Source organism: Pseudopodoces humilis, chromosome 7 (genome assembly GCF_049639895.1).
Source record: "Pseudopodoces humilis isolate 2021_Gansu_Grassland_sample_001 chromosome 7, ASM4963989v1, whole genome shotgun sequence".
Classification (NCBI taxonomy): domain Eukaryota; kingdom Metazoa; phylum Chordata; class Aves; order Passeriformes; family Paridae; genus Pseudopodoces; species Pseudopodoces humilis.
Window position 1 is genome coordinate 13,934,991 of NC_142206.1, and position 23,075 is coordinate 13,958,065.

Genomic DNA, 23,075 nt, shown 5'->3' on the forward strand with positions numbered 1-23,075 from the left:
GTTAAAGAAAACATCAGCTGAGTATTCAAATTCCTTATTCTGATTGGATTATCCATAGAAGACTTTTCTGGGTAAAGAAACATGAGAAACCCTTTTTCTGAAGTGTGGCCTTGTAATGTATGCTTCTGGTGTTTTAGGGAGCATTTTTGGGGCTCTTCTGTTTGTGCCAGAATATGTTAGAGTAAATAGTTTACAAATCTGCGACTTCTGTTTCCTTTCTCGTCACTCCCTATCTTCCCTGATGTGATAATGCCATTGATTAAACACCCATCCTTCTGTAAATGAGAGGGCTCCGAAAAAAAAAACCCAAACTATGTATTATTATTTATTCTTCTATTACTTCTAAAGAAACCAAGAAATATCCTGTTATGTCAGGATATCTGCAACAACAGCTGCAGAATAGTCAAACATTCTGATAGCAACACATTTAAATCATTGCACCTCACATAAATGACAGTGTTTCCATGTTCACTGAGCAATGAGCTTTCAGACTAATGACCCTAACACACACTTAACTAAAAGATTATCTTTGTTGCCAAATAACCTGTAAGATTTTAAGAACCAACAAAATAATAAACCTCCCTCTATATAGTTAAACCAAAAATAGAAGCCTGTGGCTGTTTACTGACCCTCTCTCCAATCTGGGTTTGGTCTCCGTGAGGCAGAATGTCAATATCAGGCTGGAGCGAACAAGCATCAATTACTGCTTTGTACCTGAGGAAACAAAAAAGGCAACAAAATCCACACAGATGCTGCTGGAGAAGCACATTTTCTATCTACAGAGGAACAAAAATTAACCAGCTGGAAAAAATCACACAGTGGAAAACATATTTGTCAGCCACTAATTGTTCTAATGGGATCTCTTTCAATCACAGGCAAGTAAGTAATATTTCAGTTAAGAAAAAGGATCTTAGGTCAGCTTGCCAAATAAAAATATTAAATAGTCAAACCTAGGAAAATCAAACATAACTTCTTCCAAAGTATACTGTTATGTTTTAGCAGTTGTTTTTCATACCCAGGGCCTTTGTTTCTTGTTTTAATATCCAAGGATGACAAAAAGAAAAAAAGAGTGCAGGATGCAAATACATAACCACTTCTTTTCAGGGTGGGAGAATGGAATACCAGCAATTGATTTCTAAATATTTTACAATTTCTGGTGGATATTTATACTGAATAAAAAGGCAGCCCACTAATTCTTTGCAAACAATATTCCCACTCCCAAACAGGTGATGTCCTTCCAGGGGAGGCAAACAAGTCAATCAGGTGAGAGAACACTGCATGCTAAACAAACATGGTCCTTGGAAATGGAAACATTTGTACACTTGAGTTCCAGAAAGACAAGCCCTGTCCCTTGTGCCACATGGTTGAAGGGGGACATTGTCATGTTCAGGCAGGTGCAGTAGGTTTGTTCCTACAGGGAGATGGGCATGTGTGACCCAAACAACCCAAATATTTACAGAAAAAGGGATTAAAACACAGCTGTGCTGGAACCTGTTACCTCTGTTTGTTAAAAGAGCTTTCAAACGTGATATTCTCTTCCACTGTGGCATTGAGCAGCCAAGGCTTCTGGGATGCATAAGCTACAGCACCTCTTTTCCTGGGAAAGAAACAAACACAAGAGTTTCCAGCTTACCGGTGCGATTGGTGCTTTTGGAAACCGTTTTCTTGTAAATGAAGAAACCTCTAATTAGTCTTCAAAAATGCTTTCCTTTCTTTCTTTCGGACAACCAATAGCTTTTCCATCAAGGAAATACGTAAGATGATAGATTTCTGACAGAATACTGAAATTGTTTACCCAACTGAATTTCACTTTTTCCCCTCTTCTCCTACTGTGAAGTGGGGTTTGTAGAGTCTAGCTCAATAAATCTGCCTCTTGAGCAGAGTGAATGGCAGGAAGAAAATTACCAAAGACTGAATCCCAGCTCTGTTTGGATAGATTAATAAAAAAATTAGATGTGTAGCAGAACACTAGTTAGGCAGTGTTCACATTTCAGGAGGGACTTTCTAGAAAGATAAAGTGTTTGAGAAAGATCCAAACAATTCCACATAATTCCATATATTCCACATATATCCAAGGCAACTCCCTCTGCTATTTTTTCCCCCATTCTAAGAAGAGGACTAGAGTTAGAAAGTAAATGCATAAGTCATTTCTATGCCTATAAGGGCAAGAAAAGAGAACACAGACAAAAAAACATTTGCTAAATTTCCCCTAGTGAAATGGCCCTCATAATGTATTGTCATTTACCAGTATTCATCAGTACAGTCAACAGGATCTTACTCACCATATACATACTATTTCATATAAATTATTATTTTTACTACTATTTAAAAAGTAAAGTATCTGCCTGCTAGAGAATTTGTGCTTTTATTGTCTGTGGTGCATTAAAGATCCCACTAAGGCAGAGCTGGGAGAAAGGCAACATCTTTTATCAGAGCAACTGATACTGTTGGAAAACTCATTGGCATATCAACCTTTCTACAGAAAAAGGCCAAAAATGGGATCATATGCCTAAAAGCATTTGTTTTCTTCATAGTTCTATCAGCTAATCCAATAAAAAGATAGGACCTCTCACCCAAATGTGGCCCTTGTCTACTAAACAGCCATTATGGCAGCCTATTTCTAGTTGGACATGAAAACAATTCAAACCATGACTTGACAAAGTACATTTTATTTCTCTTTATAAGTTCAGGTCACTCGCCCTGCTCATTTTTTTCAGGCTTTTACCAAGCTTGTTTAGAAACCAAGATAGGATTCAATTTTTATTGATGACCTGAAAGAACATGCAATTCCACTATTCTGCTAACATGCTTCCAAGTTGAAATTTATGATGGTTCATTAGAATTTAATTATGTTTTATGTATTTTCTTTGCTGGAAAATGAAACAGAAATAGCTAAACAAAAGGAAAAAAAAAGACAGAAAATATCCCCCTAGGCAGCCCAGCCTGCCGCCCCAAAATCTAATTCAAAGACCATTCAAGTCTGCCTCCAGAGAGAAGCATTTTTTCAATTAGTATGAAATTTTCATCCCAATAATTTAGAAAAAATTGTTCTGAGCATTCCAAGATGAAGATGCATTCCCTTCCCCTCTTTTTCATTGCTTGAGACTGTGACTTTGGAACTCTTAATTCTCAATATGATCAAAAAGTTACTGCTAATTTAGTTTTTGGAAAATAGCCAAATTTTGAGGCAAAAGCTTTTACAACTTTTGCAGAAAGTGTTCTTTGGTTGAGTGAAGATATGTGATGCACTCCATGCTGAGAACCAGCACAATATCTGGGAATATTACTCACATTTGGATGACTTCCTGCTTTTAGGACAACAGTGAGAATTCATTACTACAAGAAACTTGGCAACAGGCAATGAGTTTGCCAAAACTGATTATGGACAGAGGATTTAGTAAGTTCCTCTAAATTAATCCTAACTGCAAACTAACACTAGGATGGCATATCAGGACTTATCATATTTTGACATAAACAAAAAGCCTGCAAATACTTGAAAACTTTTACACATATATGAAATCTATTGCATGTCCACAGCGCTGCTTACAGTAAAGAGACAAACAATTGTTACTGAAACTGTGAGAAACATGTGGCTGAAAATCCAGAAAACAAAATATTCTGCAATGGAGTGTGCAAGACTTGCTCTGAAAGTCTGCCTTGAACATACATAAGGTTTCACAGTTTTAGGACTGAATGCAAACCAATGGTTTAGGAGACAAAGGCTTTCGAGGGATTATTCTGCAGGTGAAAGTGATTGCTTCCTGTCCCTAGACTGCATAAATAACCATGTATTTTCAGCAATGGAGTCTATTTTTTTCCCCTCTGATAACACTAGCCATAAGCTCTTAATTATCACAGAGATGCAGACAAAAAAATTCAGTCTTGCAATAAATAGGGAAAACCTTCCCTGGGTTCCCTGGAGACTATGAGCTTTGTCTCATATAGAATCAAGCCTGTTTACTAAATATGAATCAGACTAATTCATCAGAAACAACACTGTCAAAAGGAACGACATTCACTTCTTCACTGTGTGGGTGACTGAGCACTGGAACAGACTGCCCAGAGAGGTTATGCAGTCTCCCTCAGTGGAGATACTCAAGAACCATCTGGACACAATCCTGGGCAATGAAAGCTCTGGGATGACCCTGCTTGAGCAGGGAGGTTGGACCAGATGACCCCCTGTCCCAGAGGTACAGTAGATCTTCAAGATCAAACACAACTAGTTAAGGGATGTTCATACATGAATCTCAGTGCCTTAATAAACCTCCAAAATCTGAGATGTTGGCAATTTTTAGAAGAAAATAGATGCAGTTAAAATGCAATGGAGTTAGAATTATGATGATAGAGGAAATAACATATTGCAAAGCCTTTTCTGTGTGTTTTGGGATTGCTGACTACAGTTTTATCCTGATTATTTTTCACAGTTCATTAACTTCTACTATCAGTCAATTCAAATTCAAATGTTCTCCAGATATGAGAGAAATGTGTACTGTTCTGTATTACCACTGCATATGCAAAAAGTATGCTTCTTGTATTTTCAGCCTGATGGAAAGTATTGGAGCATTCTGGTATTGCCAGTCCTGAGCATTCCAGAAGAAATTTTTCTGCCATTATTAAACTTCAAGGGTCACCTGCTTGTTTTTATTTTAAACCTTGGAATAGCTGCATATAGAGATATCCTGTTTGTCTTCTAATGGGGAACATTAACCTCATTAAGTGCAGAGACTGCTGAACAATGTTCACAGAGTTACAGAATGGCTGAGGGTGGAAGGGACCTCTGGAGCTTCCCATCAGTTTTTAAAATGTTGTACCTGACTTCCATGTCAATAGGAGGCTCTTTCTCTGGGCTGTAGAAAACAAACACAAGGGTTTTTAAAAAAATTATTTCAGACAGTGCAAATAATACCATAAAGTAATATCACTAGGCTATAATCAAAAATACAGCAAAATGACTGCATAACAGAAATTAGGCTCTTTTTATGCTAAAATTCTCTGATATGTGATATTGACCTAAAAAGGGTATAGTTAAAGCTTCAGTTTGGAGAAGAGCTAAACAACCTTGTAGAAAGCCTTCAACACCTATGAGTAAATGCTCAAGTTCTTAAAAGACTTTGACCCAAAATATTCTTCTGAGAGCACCAAAAATGTTCTACAGGATGTTAATGCAACAAAACCACCAGAGGTATTCTTACAGCATTTAACCAACTAGGATTCCCAGAACATATGATAATGTACGTACTTGTTCCATCCATTCTAATATTATTTTCTATCTTTTAATACTCTTGCCATACTGTTGTGCATGCTATCTCACCCTTCATCATCCGTTTCCATAACAGTTTCAAACATGAGACTAATTCTGATCATACTTCTCTTGTATCTTAAATGGTTCAAATGGTTTCCTTTCAACTTGGCCCAGAAATTTCAGTCTCTCTGAACACAGAAAGGACTGTAAGATTTCCAAGTATCCTCTACCATGAGGTTTAGACATGTAAGTTCCTCTTATACTACACACACATGGGAGCAGCAGCTTTGCAGGACTCAATCTGACAACTAGGCAACAAGTCTGAGAAATAAAGTAAATGGGAGAGAGGAAGCAGGCAAATCTAAAGAAAAGGCAGGGGAATAGTTGGAGAATCACAGAATCAAGAAAATATTCTGGTCAGTAAAAGCCACACAATTTAGGCTAAGTCAAAAAGGGAGGCCATATGACACTGCTGATTTCAATAACAAAGTTCTCACTGAGTCCAGCAGGAACAGGATCATCACTTTTAGAAGGTTTACCATTCAGGAGGTTTCTGCCCCAAGGTCAGAAAGCTTTGTTCTTAGTTGATTTGGTAGATATTCCCAAAATCCAAGCTGAGCTATGTTAATCAGGTAAAAATAATTTCTGTGCCAACAGATGGACTATCTCCTACTCTCCACACTTCTCTGTGTGTGCCTGAAGAATGGTAGGTGAGAAAACAAACTTAGGATGTAAAAAAATGAAGAGAAGGGTAATGGGGAGAATTTGCTTTAATAAATGAGACCTTTCAATATTCTATACCATTTTTCCAAGTGCAGCATAATGTGGTTCAGATCTTTAGAGAAAGATTTTCAAAGACATATTAGGATACAATTTTCAAAATCTCCAAATGGCAATGCTTTCATAACAGAAATCCAACTCTTCTTTTCATAACTTGCATAAATGGTTTCAAAAGACAATGCAATCAAAATTTCACTGATTTTCAGAATTCTGACTGTATTTTAAGGACAGATTTCAGAAACCTTTGGTTTTTTTCTACTGCAATTGATTTAGCAGGAAAACCAATAATTGCATAAAATACCATACCTGAAATCTTCCCCCGTCTCACTGTCAGAAGTGCAGCTGCATCACAAATAGAAAGCAGAGACTGTTTACTTAAGTGAGTGCAAGCAATCTGCCCCAGAAAGAAAAACTATTAAATTCCACTTAGTGCACAGACTGCAAACATTACTTATCACAGGGCTGCAGTGCAGCATCTGTTCCTTCTACATAAACTGACTTGGTTTCATCAGGCAAAAAGATTTGGTGACCCTTTTTTACCTTATAAACATTAATTTGACTCATCAAATAAAATCACCTCCACCCTGTCCTAGAGGTGCTAGCAGAACTAAGAACTCCTGCTGTGACAAGAATGCAGTTCCATTATAAAAAGTTCTTTTCCTGGGAAAACAAAATGATAATTCGTGATACTTTTTTTTTTCCCCCATGACAGTAACTGTACCTTTACAGCAGGTAATGGGTTAGTGTGAACCCCAAATCACACCTTCAGTTGCTATATACTGGGTTCTGTGTCAGCCCTGTCCTTGGGATGATGTGCTTCTATAAATGTAGGCAGATCCAAAGGACAGAAAGGTTTTGGTTTTGCTCTTTTTGAACATGCACAAAGATGTTCAGAGTTGTTTTGACAGGATGACTGGGCATACTTATTACTGATGCTAAATTCAGTTCCATTCAAAAGTGTGAAAAATCTGTGTGTCAAATGATATAAAGAAAATCAAGGAGGACCAAAGCCTTTCACACTTTAAAGGGGACAGTCTCTCTAACTTTGTACCAACACAATTTGCTTATCAATATCCAGGAGAGATAACTATACCTGCAGATTAAAAGGTTGGTTTGAGACACTTCTGTAAAATTTATGCATAATAAGCAATGATCTAAATCAAATTTACTGCACAATTTGAGAGCACCAGCCAGTCACCAGTACTTTTACACCAAAAGTCTATGTACAAAGCTTTTCCACAGTAAACTCACACTCCACTAGTCTTAGCTGACCATGTGAACTCAGTGGCCTGTTATCCAAAAACCCACAAGCCTATTGCATATCATTAACTAGAAACACATTCTTTACCAGGAACTAGTGATAGGCTGAAATTGAAAACACCTTTTCCAGCGCTTCCATGCACAACACAAAGACCCTGAACCAATTGTATATCAATTCCCTGATCTCTGTTTCTGCTCTGTAGCAGGAAAACAATTATTCTCCATTTGGAGTTTTAGCTCAGACTTCTCAACCCACTTTTCCCCACTTGTTCTATACCTTCTTTCCCCCTTTTCCTGCATACTCTATCTCCTACTGAGATCAAGAGATTGCTGATATGCCAAAGCAACATACGTTTGATAATTAGATCTAGATCTAATTCGTCAAGGTATTTTAGATGTCTAATGATACAAAGATGAGCCTACTGAGATTTTCAAGCTTTCAGATTTTGATTTCCCATGTAAATAAAATAAAGTACTTGGATGATTCAGGAAACTCCAGTAAACATGTATTTTTAAAAACCAATTTACTATGTAGGCACAAAAACAACTTTAATTTTTTTTTTAATTTGATGAAAGCAGACAACTCCACATTAAGATGGAAACTGATTGTTAGCAACCTTAAATCTGTCTTCCTTCATATTATAAGGAAGAAAGAGTCACATGCAAGAATGTATGTCCCGTTTAAAACAAATGACAATTATATTTGAGGAAACTATTTCCCAATTAGGTCAGTTTTCTGGTGTTATTTACTCCAATAAGACTTCAGTTGGGAATATGAAAAGTCATATACTGCCCAAAAGAAATTAGCATGGCATGTACTACAATTATTTACTCAATAACAGGTCAAATCATTACCATTTACCACCTGCGCAGAATGTAAATAATGATTCTTCTATTTTTGTTAAAACCTTAACCATATTATAAAATATTTATACTGAGATGCTCTCAGGAAGCTTTGAACAAGAGGCATTAATCTGAGCTGGATCTTCTGAACATACACAGTAACATAAACAACAAAAATATCACAAATAAGCCATGGCTCACTTCTGATTATCTCCCTCCTAGCCCAGGAATAAATTACATTACTTTTTAAGGATTTGAAACAAATAATTTTGATAAGAAACAAGCAAAAATAATCCTCATTTATTCATAAAGCATGGGGGCAAAGAGTAGGGAAATGACTTGCTATCCATTAGACCAAGGGAAGGGCCAGAAATAGCATACAGATTTCCTGAGCACTGAGCGACGTATCAGCAGGATACATCCTTCATCTTCATAGCTATGACCTTGGAGGAAGGGAAGGGGAAGGAAACTTGGATGAAGTAATTCAGGTCTATTCTGTAACATGAATGACTGAAGCCAAGCCTTCCCAAAGAAAGAGCTGCAACAAGGGAGTTAAGTGATTTTGGTAACACTTTTCATTGCCTCAGCTGAGGCTGTGAGCCCTGGCGATTACTTGATAATACTACTTTCCTTGAACCTGGGATAAGGTTGCATGTTCCTGGTCAGAAATTAGTATTTGCTTATTAAATTAAGGGAGCTTTCATCTGACAGCTTTACAACACAGGTGTGCAGCCCACACTGGCTGCATCCATCACTCTGAATAGACCAGTGCATGTGGCAGCAGCTCTGAAAGATGAGACAACACAATCTGTCCCAGTGCAGCCAGCACTTACAGTGCTCAGATTGTTTCAGCCAAAAGTCCCTTTCTACGTATCTGACAGATAGGGCAGCAAATGTGATAACAACTGAATTTCACCTTGTGATACTTTGGCACATATAGAAGACATGAAAACCAGCTCTGACCTTTCCACTCTCGTGAAGAACATACTTCTAAACAAGTGCTATTTAAAAACACAGCACAGTTTCTGATCTGAAACATAATGTCATCTGTTTTGGTTTAGCATCAGACATTCAAATTACACTTTTTAATCATGTTATGTCATCTGTAAAAAATTACAGCCTTGCTGAAATGAAATTAGTTCACCTAATAAGGCTGCAGGGATTCTCTGTTGTCCCTCACCACAGTCTGATTTTCTGCTTAGGGAAGTATATCCTCATGGAGAGATCATCACACTCTGGAAATTTGGCTTTTCTTGTTTCCCTCTCTAGCTGAAAGGGTCATCTTCCTCTGTTTCATTTTCCCCACCCATAAATTAGACAACCAACCTTCCTTGTACTATTGATATTAAAGCAAATGCAATTCTGAGTAGTGTGACTGGCTTATACATGGAGGCTGGATAGAAATCATATCTCTTGATAAACACTCAAGGAATTTAGAGAACTGTTCCACAAAATTGCTGCAGGAACCACTGCATAACAATGACCACATCCATTAGAGTGTACAGATTTGATTTATAGGTAACCTGATTTTCCTTCAATCAGCTCAAAATAAAATTGTTTCTCCAGGTTCCTGCAATTTGTTGAACTTTACCTATAAACAATCAGAGTCCAAAAGGCAAAATGAAGTCTGTATGGGTAGGAAGTCTGGTAGTGTGAAATAAACAGGCTAAAAATGTTCACATGCATTGATCAGACTGTGTATTAGAGATGGCAGGAATTTACTGGAAACCACATACAGCGGCAATATATTTTACCATCTGTCACCCTGCCTGAGGGTCAAGAGAACAAGTCCCAGCGGAAGCTGTTGGAGCTCAGTACCATTTTTTTCCCTCCCTCAAAGGTCAATAAAAAAGTTAGACACGAGTGGAATCCCTTAGTGCCTATCAGAATCCAGGTGCTGTGAACCCTTGGGAAAGGAGGGAAGGACATGGCTGATTCATTCCTGCCAGATCAGGCAGGATACACTGGGAATGACTCCACTCAATGAGCCACTTGAAAGACACTCTTGAAATTCTCAGGCATTAGCCTGGTGCTGAAATGGAGCACACATCTGAGCCAGGCATTGCTCCTAGTGAGCCAGTACCTCTTTAGAGCTCCATGCAAAGACATGAGCTTAGGCCTCAAAGTGCAAACACCATTCTGTAGCTGCACAACGCCTCAAGCTCATTAATTCTAATTCCAAATTAGTTACAATTTCACTCAGGTTATGTCACTGGAGTACAGAATGCCCAAGAATGGTTGTTCATTCCTATTAATGGAATAGAGGCAGCTTGTTTCACCTTGGCTGGGGATTCTTTCTGATCTTATGGTAAGGTTTTATCTTGACTGTGTATCTAGAAAATTCCTGACTCCACAAGTTCCCAGGAGAGATTTTGGGCTTTTTCTGCATTACTGCTCTAGTCAAGCTGAACTTTTAAATTAAATGCCCCTACCTGCTCCAGGATATGTTCCCAGAGATCTTCTGCATCTCACCAAGTATGGCCAGCAAGAGAGATGACTTACCACAGCCCACCTGTCCTACAATCATTGTTAGCTGACCTGTGAGGGTGGAAGGCATATACAAGATTATGATTTACCAAATAACTACAGAAAAATATCTTACTCAGTTTATCTGATGTAATTTTGTACCTTGAGGGATTCGGATATCAATATTGGACAATGCTGGAGGACCTTCAGGTGTCCAAGTGAAAAATCCATTTGTGATCTATACCAAGATGGAGAGAAAAGATAAACAGAAACCCAGCTTTAGGGCTCACTTCCCCCTCCAACATCAAAGAAATTTCTTGTTTTCATTACATAGAGCACAGGAACAGAGTTAGCCTTTGCCCAATGCAGGAAATGGATCTTCAGGTGACTGACTTTGTAAAGGACTTCAATGGGCAGAAGCCTCTGAACTCAAGCCCTATTAGACTATTAGAAAATTACTGAGAATTCATGAGGGCAAAAGAAGTTGCCATTTAGAGTTTCTCTTGTTCTGCTGTTTGTAAGGTGGGTACAATGAATAAGTGAAATTATTGAAACACAATTAAATTACATACATGCCCAGCGTGCTCTCTGCAGAGCCCTGAATGTCACTTGAGACACAATGCAGTTTATACAGCAATTACACCACCTAAATTCCAAGCAAACCTGCAGAACCTCCCATAAATTAGATGTTGCTGCCCATTACACCATTTTCCTTTGTATTTCTGACATGATTCTCAGATAATCTAGGTTTTGCTAGAAACAGAAATTGTTTCATTGAAAAAGACTAAAACAAGAAAAACAAAACCTGTTCAGACTTTAAATGGAGATATCCAAGGATACTATAAGAAACAAGGAATGGGAGGCAATTTTAAAAGGCTTACATTTATACAGCACTCTCTTTTCTCACTTTTTCAGAGCCACTAAAGCCTTCAAAGCCATTCAGCTATGCAAGGTACAAAAATTTTTCATCTAAGAAGACTGGATAGGACACTTTTATCACACCCTTGAGAAAAATTGATACTCATGTATTGAGCAAAAATGAGCATTGGTGTTCCTCCCTCTGGATTACCGAAGGCAGTCAGAGGATCCTCTTTTAACTCATGTCCCTTCCTGGGCAATGAGCTGCAGACAGACAGTACCTGCACAAATCACCTGACCCAGGGGCCACCAGTGTCAGGAGATGGAGCCAAAGATTATCCCTGGCTTTCTGTTCAAGCCTTACAGAGGTTACTGCACCAGCCTCTCCTTTGTGACAAACTCCTCTGTTGTCACTCCAGGCAGTCTTTTGAACCAACACTGCCCCCAAAACCCTCTTTCAAATATTCCTCTTATTTTCCTGGAAGTCTGTTCAAGATGGATCCTGCACCAATTCAGCATGTCTAAAAAAAACCTGAAAGCATTACCAGTTGTCCTACTTAGTCCCATGAAACTGAATTATTCATCCTCTTTTGCTGGAAATGTAAATGTTAGCATACTTCCTAAATAAACAGCTTCATCACTATAACAACCATCAGGATTTTTATTACTTCTGACCATTTCCATAGCAAATCAAGAGCACCAGTCTTCAAGGTGGCATGGGTAATTGTACTTATTTTCTTCAGACAAGTTAGGCCTTAAGGAGTTAGTTTTTAATTTCATCTAGGGAAAGGCTACTAAGAATTCCAAAATAGGAAGGGAAGATCCATTATGAGATTATTTTGGGAATATCTAGAACAATTTCTTTTCAATTTTCTTCATTCCATTATTCTATACAGACCCCAAAACTGGAAGAAAGAGTCTGGCATACATAAAAGGTTGGGCCAGGTGATCTTATGAGGTTCCTTCCAACCTAGGCTGTTCTAAGTTAAAAATTTTGGACCTGAGAACAGGGATAAAGATTTAAACACTTGCAATAGCAAATGGCTGGGTGAAATCTAGAAGAATAATTGAAACTAACCACAACCTAGAGATTAGTAGTTAATTCTTAAAAAGGAAGACAGATACAAGAAAGGTGGAGGTTAATTTCTGACAAGCGCATATAGTTCACACCAAACACTGGTTCTTGAAACTTGAAACTGCCATCAGAGTACAAAAGTGACTATTAGTGAGCTAATATAAGTGCTATTAGAGTGACCTTCATATCACCTTTACACAAAAATCATCTGCTTCTGTGATGTTAATGGGTCTTCTCATGTGAGAGCTGTAATTGTTCCAGTCCTCCCTGGCAGGCCTCTTGCGGTTCACAACCTTGAGTGGCTGTGCAAAATCAGAAAGACAGAAATAAGCACTAATTGGTGGCAGTATCAGCAAAATGCCCTTAACCCTAGCAACCATAGTGTGAATGGTACAGTTCAGGGTATTAAAATAGAGGTTTTGCAATTGCAAGAAATAATCAGTAGGAAATGAAGAAGTGAAAAATTTATTCTGGGTACAAACGACTGCAGCCACTTTACTGGCAATGAGACAGCTTTACTCACCACTGCTTGGTACTTGCTGTGATTATCTGCACTTCTTAGCTCTGAAGATTTATCATGCTCTTCTCCAATTTCTTCACTTGACAGGAATTCACTCAATTTCTGCACACTGAAAGGGAAAAATCCCCACCATCACACCTCAACCTTGGAAGTAACAGTTTTGTTCACTGCAATGTTTATTACAGAGCATCCTTTTTGATACTTCAGCTGCTGTCTGCTGCACAGTTTGTTCTTTTGTTACAGGTGTATGAAAATGTGTAATGGGAAGTTATTGCAAGGAAGCTTTCAAAACCTATCCTGTTGTCCATTAACAGTGACATTTTAAGTTTGCACAGATGTTCCTCAAGTCTTGTCTCTTCTGACACCACCAGAGAGATCTCACAGAAAGATTTTCTCAGGCATTTGGTGGGACATAGAAGGGCTACAACAGTGGCTTGTTTTGAAGTCACTCACCAAAGTAGAATTAATCCCCTTTATGCTGATCAAGTGTGGCCCAGTCAGTCCTACTGAACAGGCTTATGAATGCTGTACACTGTGAGCCAAATTCAACCAGCTATGGTGAAATATGATGTGCATAAGGTAACTAGATAAAGGAATATACCTTAACAGAATAGTTTTCAACAGATGAGATATAAAAGGAAACCTGACAACCAGCAACAAAGAAGAAGGCATAAAATTCTCACTAGCTGCTTCAAGATTTAATTAGCTATAAGATAATGTGCCTTTATGAAGACATTTAACAGATCAGAGCACCAATTTTATCTCTGTACCTGACTTTATAAAATATGTCTAATCTACTCACTGGGACAGCAAATGAAATTTGTGAAAGAATGGGATTGAATCATGAACTCAACATCAAAGGAGCTCAATTATCTGGAAATAAGTTAACTATCAGTCTTCAAAATGATAAAGTGCCAGAAGGCCTAAAAATAAATTTATGGACAAGAGCTGAAACAATTTATTTCAATGTTTAGCCTTAGGCCACTGGTGAGAAAGAGGAAAAACAATGTCACTGAAGCATTGTGATATGTGGTGATCTGTTAGGATGCCAATCTTATAAAATAAGAATAAACCTGCCAAGTTTTATTTTGCATTTCACTACCAGGGGTTTCTTCTTTAGAAGGAGACTTAGTTTCTTCTAAGAAGCTTGGGAGATCCCCCACTGATGCCAAAACATTGTTGGATCCAGGCATTACTGCCTGAGGCAGACTCCCTGCACAGCTAACACCTGTCCTGCAAGTAGAGATCAAAGTCACCCGGGCACTCCCTAAGAGAGAACTGGTTCTAGAGTTTTTCTGTCAACCTGCCTGATAGCTAATGGCAGCTGAGGATTGAGATCAGTGGATCTCTCAGTGGATTCAGTGGAGGGAATTTAGCTAGAGCAGGTACTACAATCTAAATAACAAAAAGTAGGAGAATAACAATTTGGGATGGGATAAGAGGTGTAATAATTAATTTGGGATCGATTTTTGATCAGAATTACTGAATGGGAAGGTTTTTAATCTCAATGGAAGTGATCAGAAGCTCCATTGTTAGAGATATTAATATCTATTTGCACAAAGCACTGGAAAACAGGACTAGGAATCTTACCCTTTTTGTTCAGTGAACCAAACATTTAAAAGAACATTTCAAATGTCTTTAAATGGACCAAATAATGGTTTAGATGCTGCCTATATGGATTTGATATGCAGCTGCACCTATGTTCTCTGCATGAAAATGACACTGATATTTGAGAAATTGCTCTGAAGACAGAAGGAGCAGATAGTGAAGTCACCCATGTATCTGCTCCAGGGCCTAGAGGGGTAGGAACAGAAGACAGCAAACACCCTCAGACCATGCATATCCAAGCAAGACTATGTCTCTATTAAGCTGTCCAACAATTTGATTTTATTCTCTAGGTGTGCACCCAGGTGTCTCTACTCTCTGCAAACCTCTGCCCAATGCTCTGCATAATTCTAGAGTAACTGCTCCTGAGGCATCTACTGAAGAAACACAGTAGAGCTGTAAGAAAAATCTTGCTAGAGGCAACAGCTCTTGTTTCAGGATGCCAGACTGTTCAAAATTCTTTAAGAGTAGAAAAAGGACGTTCTCTGCAGAGCTCTTGCTGACAGCACGATTCCAGTATTCCAATATCTCCACAGGGGAACTTATTTTTAAGCCACAGAAAGGACATATTGATTAAAAGATGGTTATTTGCACAGCTGACTGGAAAGATGGTTTGATATTAAACCCAGTAAGAGACATAATGCCACTCTTGCTGCTTTAACAGCTGCTGATTGAAAATTGTACACTGCACCCTTTGTCCCTGAAGATTCACACTGAAGAAATACATCAATTGGCCTCTCAGTTTTAATTTTCAGTGGCAGAAACACTGCATATATTAAAAAATACCGAGAACACCACTACACAAAGAGTTATCAGAATTTGTCACCTTCCTAAAGGCTTTGAACAGTTGCTCCTCTCAGAAGCAGACACCCAAGCCCGTAACTTGGAAAATTTTCAGGGGTCCTATGTGGAACAGAAGCTTTAAATCTGTCAATCACACAGGGGTTCTGAGTGTGTCAATGACAATCCATGGGGATGCTTTGCAATTGGGCATAAGTCTTATGATTACAGATACTGACAAGGTTATTGATCAATATTCTTGTCCTTGGTAGCATCAGGCATCGAAGACTAGCCAATACTAATAGAGCAGGGTTTTTGAATTGCCTAAGAAGCAAAACCAGTAACACTCTCTTACTATACTTTACATGCTGGTTTCACTGCTGGATCATCTTCTGCTCCACTTAATCTTTTTCTGTCACTCTAGAAGCTGTTTTGCACACTTGCTAAAACCAGCTAGATGATCTCAGCCTAGAAAGCTGAAATACAACTTTGCCAAGTTAGGTCACCTTTACCTGACCTTATTAGCAGGAAGGTGTAACCGTAGGACACAGTTGCAGCAAGCAAACAATAGCCCTGCTCAATGGGTGCAAACTTGACTGTCTGCTTTTTAACATCTATTAAACTATTTAAGCAAGCACATCTTTGCATAGCTTGAAAATATCTGGGACATGCTTCCAAAATATTCCTCTGAAGGCTGAGGTACTCTGGAGAGAGCAGCACCACCAGCACTATGGAGCAATGCACTCTGGAACACTACCTGGGTGATACAGACAGCCAGGAAGGCAAGGATGATGTCAGCTTCGTTCCAGAGTTTGATTCTTGTCTGCACAAGTGGCAGGGCAGCTGCCTGCCAACAAGAAGCTATCTCCAGAATAACCCATGAAGAACTCCCAGCTAGCAACAATTAATATTTGGCTGATACTAATTGCTCTCAAATTGTTCCTGTGGCATTAACAAGCACAATACATTTGCAAAGAAATCCTTAGGCAAGCCAAAATAAATGCCTGTTGGTAATAGGCAGTGTCAGTGTGGACTCCCAGACACTTTGCTGGCTGTAATCTTTGCATGACAATTTGCCATGGCTCTAGGGACTACCACAGTGGCTGCAAAACATTTCCTGCCAGCTGCTGATGCTCTCAGATTTCACACTCCTTAGGAGAGAGGACACAGCTGTGACTTTGCACTGTCAGGGAATTTTCAAACACTGAAGGCAATCTTAGCCTCCTGCTGCAGTCTCCCTTCCATCTCCAAAGCAACAAAAAGGCAATTATGCAAGGGCTGGTATCCAGTCCCATAGTTTAAACAAGCTTGTCAGACAGCTTTGTTGGAGGTCATAAAGTTTTTCTATTAAAGAAGGAAGACCAAACTCTGCTCAGGTAGAGTTACACTGCACATGAAAAAGCATTGAGAATCTGTTGATACTCAAAATCCCCAGTGAAACAGCAATTCCAGTGGTTGGTATTTGGTTAGCTTTTGAACACTCAAAACTAATATGTTCATCAGAAAGTAAAAAAGTTCATCAAGGCTGGATTAGACATTTAGTCATTAACTTACTGTGACTCTTAGAAGTGATTTTTAAGGTTTTTTTTTTTTGTTTGCTTGTTTCAGTCTAACTCTGCCCCAACAGGCAGCTGAAAAACAAGAGATACATGCTGTAACACATGCCCTTCTGTGATTACCTTTTACCCTTCTACATGCTTGATGGAGGGTAAAAAAAGTTGGGGAGCACTTTACAAGAACAGATAAATAATCACCATGCTATTTCTAAACTTGAAATTGTAAAATGAGCAATGGACACATTCTCAGAAACTGGGTAGGTGGTAGATATTAATTTTACAGTTCTCACCTTACTAATGCTTTGACAGTGGATCTAACCACACTTGAGAGCAGGAATAATGGAGACACAAGGATATGAAACAGGGAGAGGGAGGCAAATGCCACTGATGGGGAGAAGTCAGCCTTTCTTGTCAGATGAGCATGGACAACAAATGTCTACAAAAGAGACAAACATCATCGTCAGTGCTTTGCCATAAAGAAGGAAACAGACTTCATATTTCATAAGCATTTAATTTACAGAATCTTAATTCATACTCTCGTAACAGGTTGAGGGATGCATGCTCTGGGCTGCTTGTGGTCCCAGAAGGCAAGCATGCATTTTCCATTCTCTCCCAGAGGAACTGCAAATGTGTGGCAGGTTTGCATCCTGTTCTCCTCCTTCCCCAGCTCCACAACCCTTATACTTGAAAATGCACTCATAATTAACACTATTTAGAAAAGTCCATACTTACTATGAGTACAGCTGCAATTGGTATTGCTGCATTCATAAAGACTGTGAAGGAAAACATGCAGGAACATTTAGAAACAATTTTCATTCTGACATTCTAAATGCTCAAATACTACTAGCACTGCTTTACAATGGGGTTTTCTACACTCTTACCCTGCATGTCCATCCCCTCTATCACAACCTGAGGATATTATTTAATCATCACCTTTTCATTTTGACCTTCACTCAGCTTTATTTCATGTAAATAAACGACACAGATAAAGAATATACACCCTAGAGCTAAAACAGAACTCAGATATAAGCAACATTCAAAGAGTAAAAGCCCTCCCCAGTTCATCTGAAGTGTCACTGTTTGACTCCTCTGGTTGACTGGCCATCCTTTTCTCAGCATAAACCCCTGAAGAACTCTATAGTGTCAGATATTTATTTTGCCTATGTTTAGATGACCTTTAATGAATCTTCAAATGTATTCATAAATTCTGTACTCATGCTTATATAAAGTAGTGGAGTCATTGCATGTAGCTCTAATTACTCGTCAGAGAGGAGAATTTGAAAATACAAGCATGTTAGTGTGTGTAATCGCAAAATAAAAGCTTAGGCTTTGAAAGACTTACACGTATGAAAGTCCAGAAGTGCATCTTTACACCTCACCCCCAGAAAAAAACCAACGTATTTTTCTGAGAAAAATGTTCTTTTTGTGTTGGAACACAAAGCAGCCTCTCATATCTCTTTAATGGTTCTACTTCCTGACCAGTTTTCACACTTTGTATCAACTCAAGGTAGTTACAAATTACCATGTAGTAGTCTTGCTATACCTACAGCACAGAAACTGTAAAGAAGTTGCTGTCTGCAACTCTTTCCTTCTGAGTGCCATTAAATCCTTGCCTTTGCAATGTGCCTTTGAGACTGCTGCAGTACATGGGTTTGCTTTTAGGGATGAATCCAGTGAGAGAACCTAGCAAAGCCAATCAGCTTCTCAGAGATGGATCCTACTCTACTCCTGTCCACAGTACAAGATCATACCTGTCAAACAGGAAGCTGGATGGAATAAATATCCTGTAGGGTTGGCAAAGCTTGCTGCAGTTAAGACACCTAAACTACTTGGTGGCTTCCCAAGAAGCTGATCTCAATTTTTCTATTATGTGAGATCACAAGATCTCACAAGATACAAGGACTTCAAGCTTCTTTCAACCAAACAAATATAAGCCATTGGAATTTGGGGGTTGCTTTCCTTTTTTTAATTTTTTTTTTCCTAATTATGCGAGTGTCCAGAATAAAAAAAAGTGTTTTCTAAAATAACTCTATTTTGCAGCTAATGCTTTACGTTCAATTAATTTTAGTCAAAAGGACTTTGTTACTGGAAAAAGATGGACTAAAAACTAGGAAAAATGTTCAGCTGGTCTGGATATTTTAGTAACAGTAAAATACTTTTGTTTTCCTTTTTCCACTCTTGTTTTCCTCTGAGAAAGCTTCGAGTTCTTTTGCTTCTGATACATTAGGTGAAAAATCATAGAAGTAGGAAAACCACTCCTTTCTTTCTCTGTCTTTCCTGAGTTTTAATGTATACTAAATCCTGTAAAGATGTCACCCAACTTTCATTCTGGTGGGGACATTTAATTAAAATACAGGAAGAGGTAGTTTTTATAATAGTTCTTTTAGTACACATGAATAATTCCATATACATTTAGTCTGGATCCTGGCATAGGGGTGAGGCACATGAGATCCAATTTCCATGTGGTTTTGAAATGGAATTTTCTTGTAGTCTAGCCAACACTGTCCTGAAATTTGTAGGTATATTTTCTGCAATCCAATGCAAATCTATTTTTTATGAATAAAGTAGCCCCAACCACATTCTTTATTTCTGTTAACAGCTATGTGTACATAGAAAAGAATTTCAGAGTCTATTCAACACTCTGTTAAAAGAACTATATATATATATAAATCTCTTTTTTGCTTTCTTAGTGTTCTAGCATGTGTCTGACTTTCTCTACACCACAAACACATAAAATCATGGTCCTCTACTGCCTTTTAATTTTTTTTTTCCCCTAAAGAAATTAAATCATGTGTTCACTACAATATTAGCTAATGTGTTTTGGACTGATTATGCCTCTCATAATTATACTTAAGGTAAGAAAAAATAGCAATTTCTCCTGTATTTATATTCTGTTTTTAGTCTGACAAAGTGCAAGTTTGTAAAGGTAAGTGTAATTCTGCTAAAGTCTGAAGGTGTAAGGAACTCCTAGGCTGTAACAGTAAGAACCTTTATAAGCCAAAATTATAAGCACCATCAACATAAAGCTGCACTGCTTTACCCCAAGCTGAGAAGTTATATCCTGTGTCCTGCACATACCTAAATATCACACAGAATACAAAATCAGAGTGCAACTGCAAATTTGGAATATTTCAAGGAGCATCAGTAAATATTTAAAGTTTTTCTAATAATACAGATTCTTATGTCATTGCTTCACAGGATAATCAGTACCGCTGGGATGAATACACCTTTCCCTAGCTGTTGCAAATGAATCTGTGAGGATTTAAAATCCCATAAGCCTTCACAGCCCTACAGCTGAACCCTTGGCCCTGACTATAAATAGATTTTAATGCCACATGAAGCACTGCAGACAAAGGGAACCCATGTATGTTGATCTGGGTGTAAGACAGAGTTTCTGGTCTTGCAGTCTGCAGCTAAATTCTGTTTTATGTCAAAGCAAAAATTCCTCTCCAAGCCCACAGTACTTGGGATCACCAGGGAGAAATTCTGGTCTCAGACGACAATGAATACTTCAATATAACATCAGTTAAATTCAGTGGGATCACAATCTTTCTCTTAGAGTACATTACCTATGTACTACCTAGATGATAAGAACTAGGCTTCCTTCTTATCCCAGGAGATATTTGTACAGGTACATAGTAGTGCTCAAAAACTTCTTGCTAAAATTTTCCATTTCGTTAATATCTCACAGATTATATATTCTTCAGTTTGATTTTACTAATTATTTCTAAAATGTAGCAGTTATATAGCTATTGCACATAATCTCCTCAAATATAGAGTTCAATTTGCTGTAAGTCTTTTTAAAAGCACAATGAAGTCTTAAGGCAGTTTGAACAACAACAGGAGAGGAAAGAATCTGGATACAGAATGATCAAATGGCCAGGATGCTCGTATTTTTCTTTCCAGGATACAGAAATGGTCTTAAGAATCACTTATTTTAACAAGAAATACAAGTTTTGAGTAAGAATATGTAACTATTATCTGTTGGAGCTTCAGTGCAAAGACAATGCCTGACACATATTATTTGTATACTCTGAATTGTGCAAAATGCAGAAAAACCCTCAACAAATAAATTTCAACATCAGCTTCCTCTTGGATGCTGTGTTCTAGAAGATAATAAATTTTCACTGTCTAAATATAGTCTGGGAAACATTAGTCCCTTGAAAGCTTTTGTCCAGAAAAAGTCAATTCCTTGAAGTACTAATTTTGTCTTTTTTGTCTTTTAGACGTATTTCCCATACAAGCAAAGTTCTACAGAATTAAATGGAGGATCTGACTAGATGGAAAGTGAGGAGTACAGATCAGAGCCTAAAGCAACTGAAATTATCTCGACCAAGAAACGGTAAACTCATTAGTAGCTGATAATTCAGTAGCACTTAGCTGAGCAGTGCATTACAATGAAGGAACAGACTTACTGGATATGGAGGTATAAAGAGCAAAAGACTTGAGGCTAGTCATTTCTTTTTGTCTGGTTTCCTCCACGCTGCTGTGAAATATGTGCTCCCAAGCATAAAGTTTAAGGAGCTTAATGCCTCGAAGCATTTCATTTGTTTTCTTCAGTCTCTCGTTGGAGTACTCCTGCAACATTTACACACACATTTACCTGAAGAGTACAATAAAAACACTGGTTCCCTAAGCATAAGGATGACACTTATATAATAAAATTTATAATAAATTTTAAACTTTATAATAAAAATTATAAGCAGCCCCTTTGCACATTGCAGACATTATATCACAAACAGCACTGCTCCCATGTGCAGGAATTTCTAGGTGACACTGACTCTATGATCACTGTATGATTGGATGCAAGAATGAATGCTGTCCACATTTCTGGAAGGGTGCATACTGTTGATGGGAAGGATTTCCTCTATACACAGGAAGATGCAGAAATAACTTCCATTACTACTACCCATGATCTGTGGTGGAAGAGATTTCAGCAAGCTCTGGCTCCATTACAAATTCCTGTGGCTTCCTTGGCAGCGCAACAGTTGCTGAAAAGGGGAATAAGGTTCAGAGCAGCTGGGCATGAGAATGCCAATGAAGCAAGGTAATGTTTTCAGCAGTGATGCAGGTGATTCAAATTATAGACAAGCCAAGTGAGGGATCAAGGAACAGCTTGTGACTTAGCAGACCTCTAAGCTCCCCAGCTGAGGCACACACTGTGGGAGTTAGGACTGCATAGAATTTGTTTAAATAAATCCATCTGATAGATTTCCACATCTGGGGTCTGGGTTTGGGTGCAGCATTCATACTTTCTTTCCCCTTGGACAGCTTGCCCTGCACAACTCACTTATTTGTGCACTGCCCAAAGCTACTTTAGTCAATGTCTACTGATCATCTAGATTTGTAAGTTGGAAGGTTTTTGAGTTTTTTTTGCTCTTAGGGAACCATACTTGCTGAAAAATATAAACCCCCCCAAAAAATGTATTTACTGCTTACACTCAGAATCTCACATTCTTGAATGTGGCATGTTTGAACACTATGAAATGTTTGAGAAGCAATTCTGGGTCAACATCCATTGTTTGCTTTGTAATTCCAACCAATGCATAATTACCAGATATGATATTTATATCACAAATGAGTTTGAAGACACTTACCAACGTGCTTCGCTGGGCCTGTGAGAGTTTTGTTGCTACAAAGTACTGGACAGGTGCAAGGACTATGATTACTGCTGCTCCAATTAAGGCACTGATCCCAAGAAGATAGTAGAGCAGAAGAACTCCTACAATTATCTGTTGGGATAAAAAAGGGTGAGGGAAAGATCCTGGCTTCACTTGGGGTATTCACCACAAAGACCAATTTCAGGGTAAGGGACAATGTTCAACCAAAAGCAGCTGCAGTTACAGCCACCCCAAATGTCCCAAGTTCAGCACTGCTGGCACAGCCAATGTGATCAGTCAGGGCTTCTCTCAGAGACCAGACGCCCACCCAGTGCTCCTCCTCAGCCCGGGAATTCTCTCTATTTCTGTTTCTGTATTTCTCCCCACTACGCACAGTAAAAAAGTTTTACAGGTTTGTGTATCTTCTATAATTTAACACTCAAAACTATTTAAAAGAACTTTATTTAAAAATAATGTTTAGAAAAACAAC

The 23,075-nt window shown here is 38.3% G+C and overlaps 1 protein-coding gene across 5 annotated transcripts in view; it reads right to left on the minus strand.

The window, feature by feature from the left end:
* Window positions 1–23,075, minus strand: part of ABCC8 (ATP binding cassette subfamily C member 8) — a 73,362-nt gene that overhangs the window by 25,829 nt on the left and 24,458 nt on the right. For all 5 annotated transcript variants that reach the window (XM_014252117.2, XM_005522306.3, XM_088057459.1 and 2 more), the window contains 12 exons: window positions 22,583–22,717; window positions 21,401–21,563; window positions 17,718–17,758; window positions 17,276–17,421; window positions 13,048–13,153; window positions 12,716–12,826; window positions 10,754–10,829; window positions 10,558–10,663; window positions 6,329–6,364; window positions 4,812–4,847; window positions 1,499–1,597; window positions 630–714 (listed from right to left, as the gene is read on the minus strand). In XM_014252117.2, coding sequence (XP_014107592.2) covers window positions 630–714; window positions 1,499–1,597; window positions 4,812–4,847; window positions 6,329–6,364; window positions 10,558–10,663; window positions 10,754–10,829; window positions 12,716–12,826; window positions 13,048–13,153; window positions 17,276–17,421; window positions 17,718–17,758; window positions 21,401–21,563; window positions 22,583–22,717 — 1,140 coding nt within the window. The remainder of the gene's footprint in view (window positions 1–629; window positions 715–1,498; window positions 1,598–4,811; window positions 4,848–6,328; window positions 6,365–10,557; window positions 10,664–10,753; window positions 10,830–12,715; window positions 12,827–13,047; window positions 13,154–17,275; window positions 17,422–17,717; window positions 17,759–21,400; window positions 21,564–22,582; window positions 22,718–23,075) is intronic.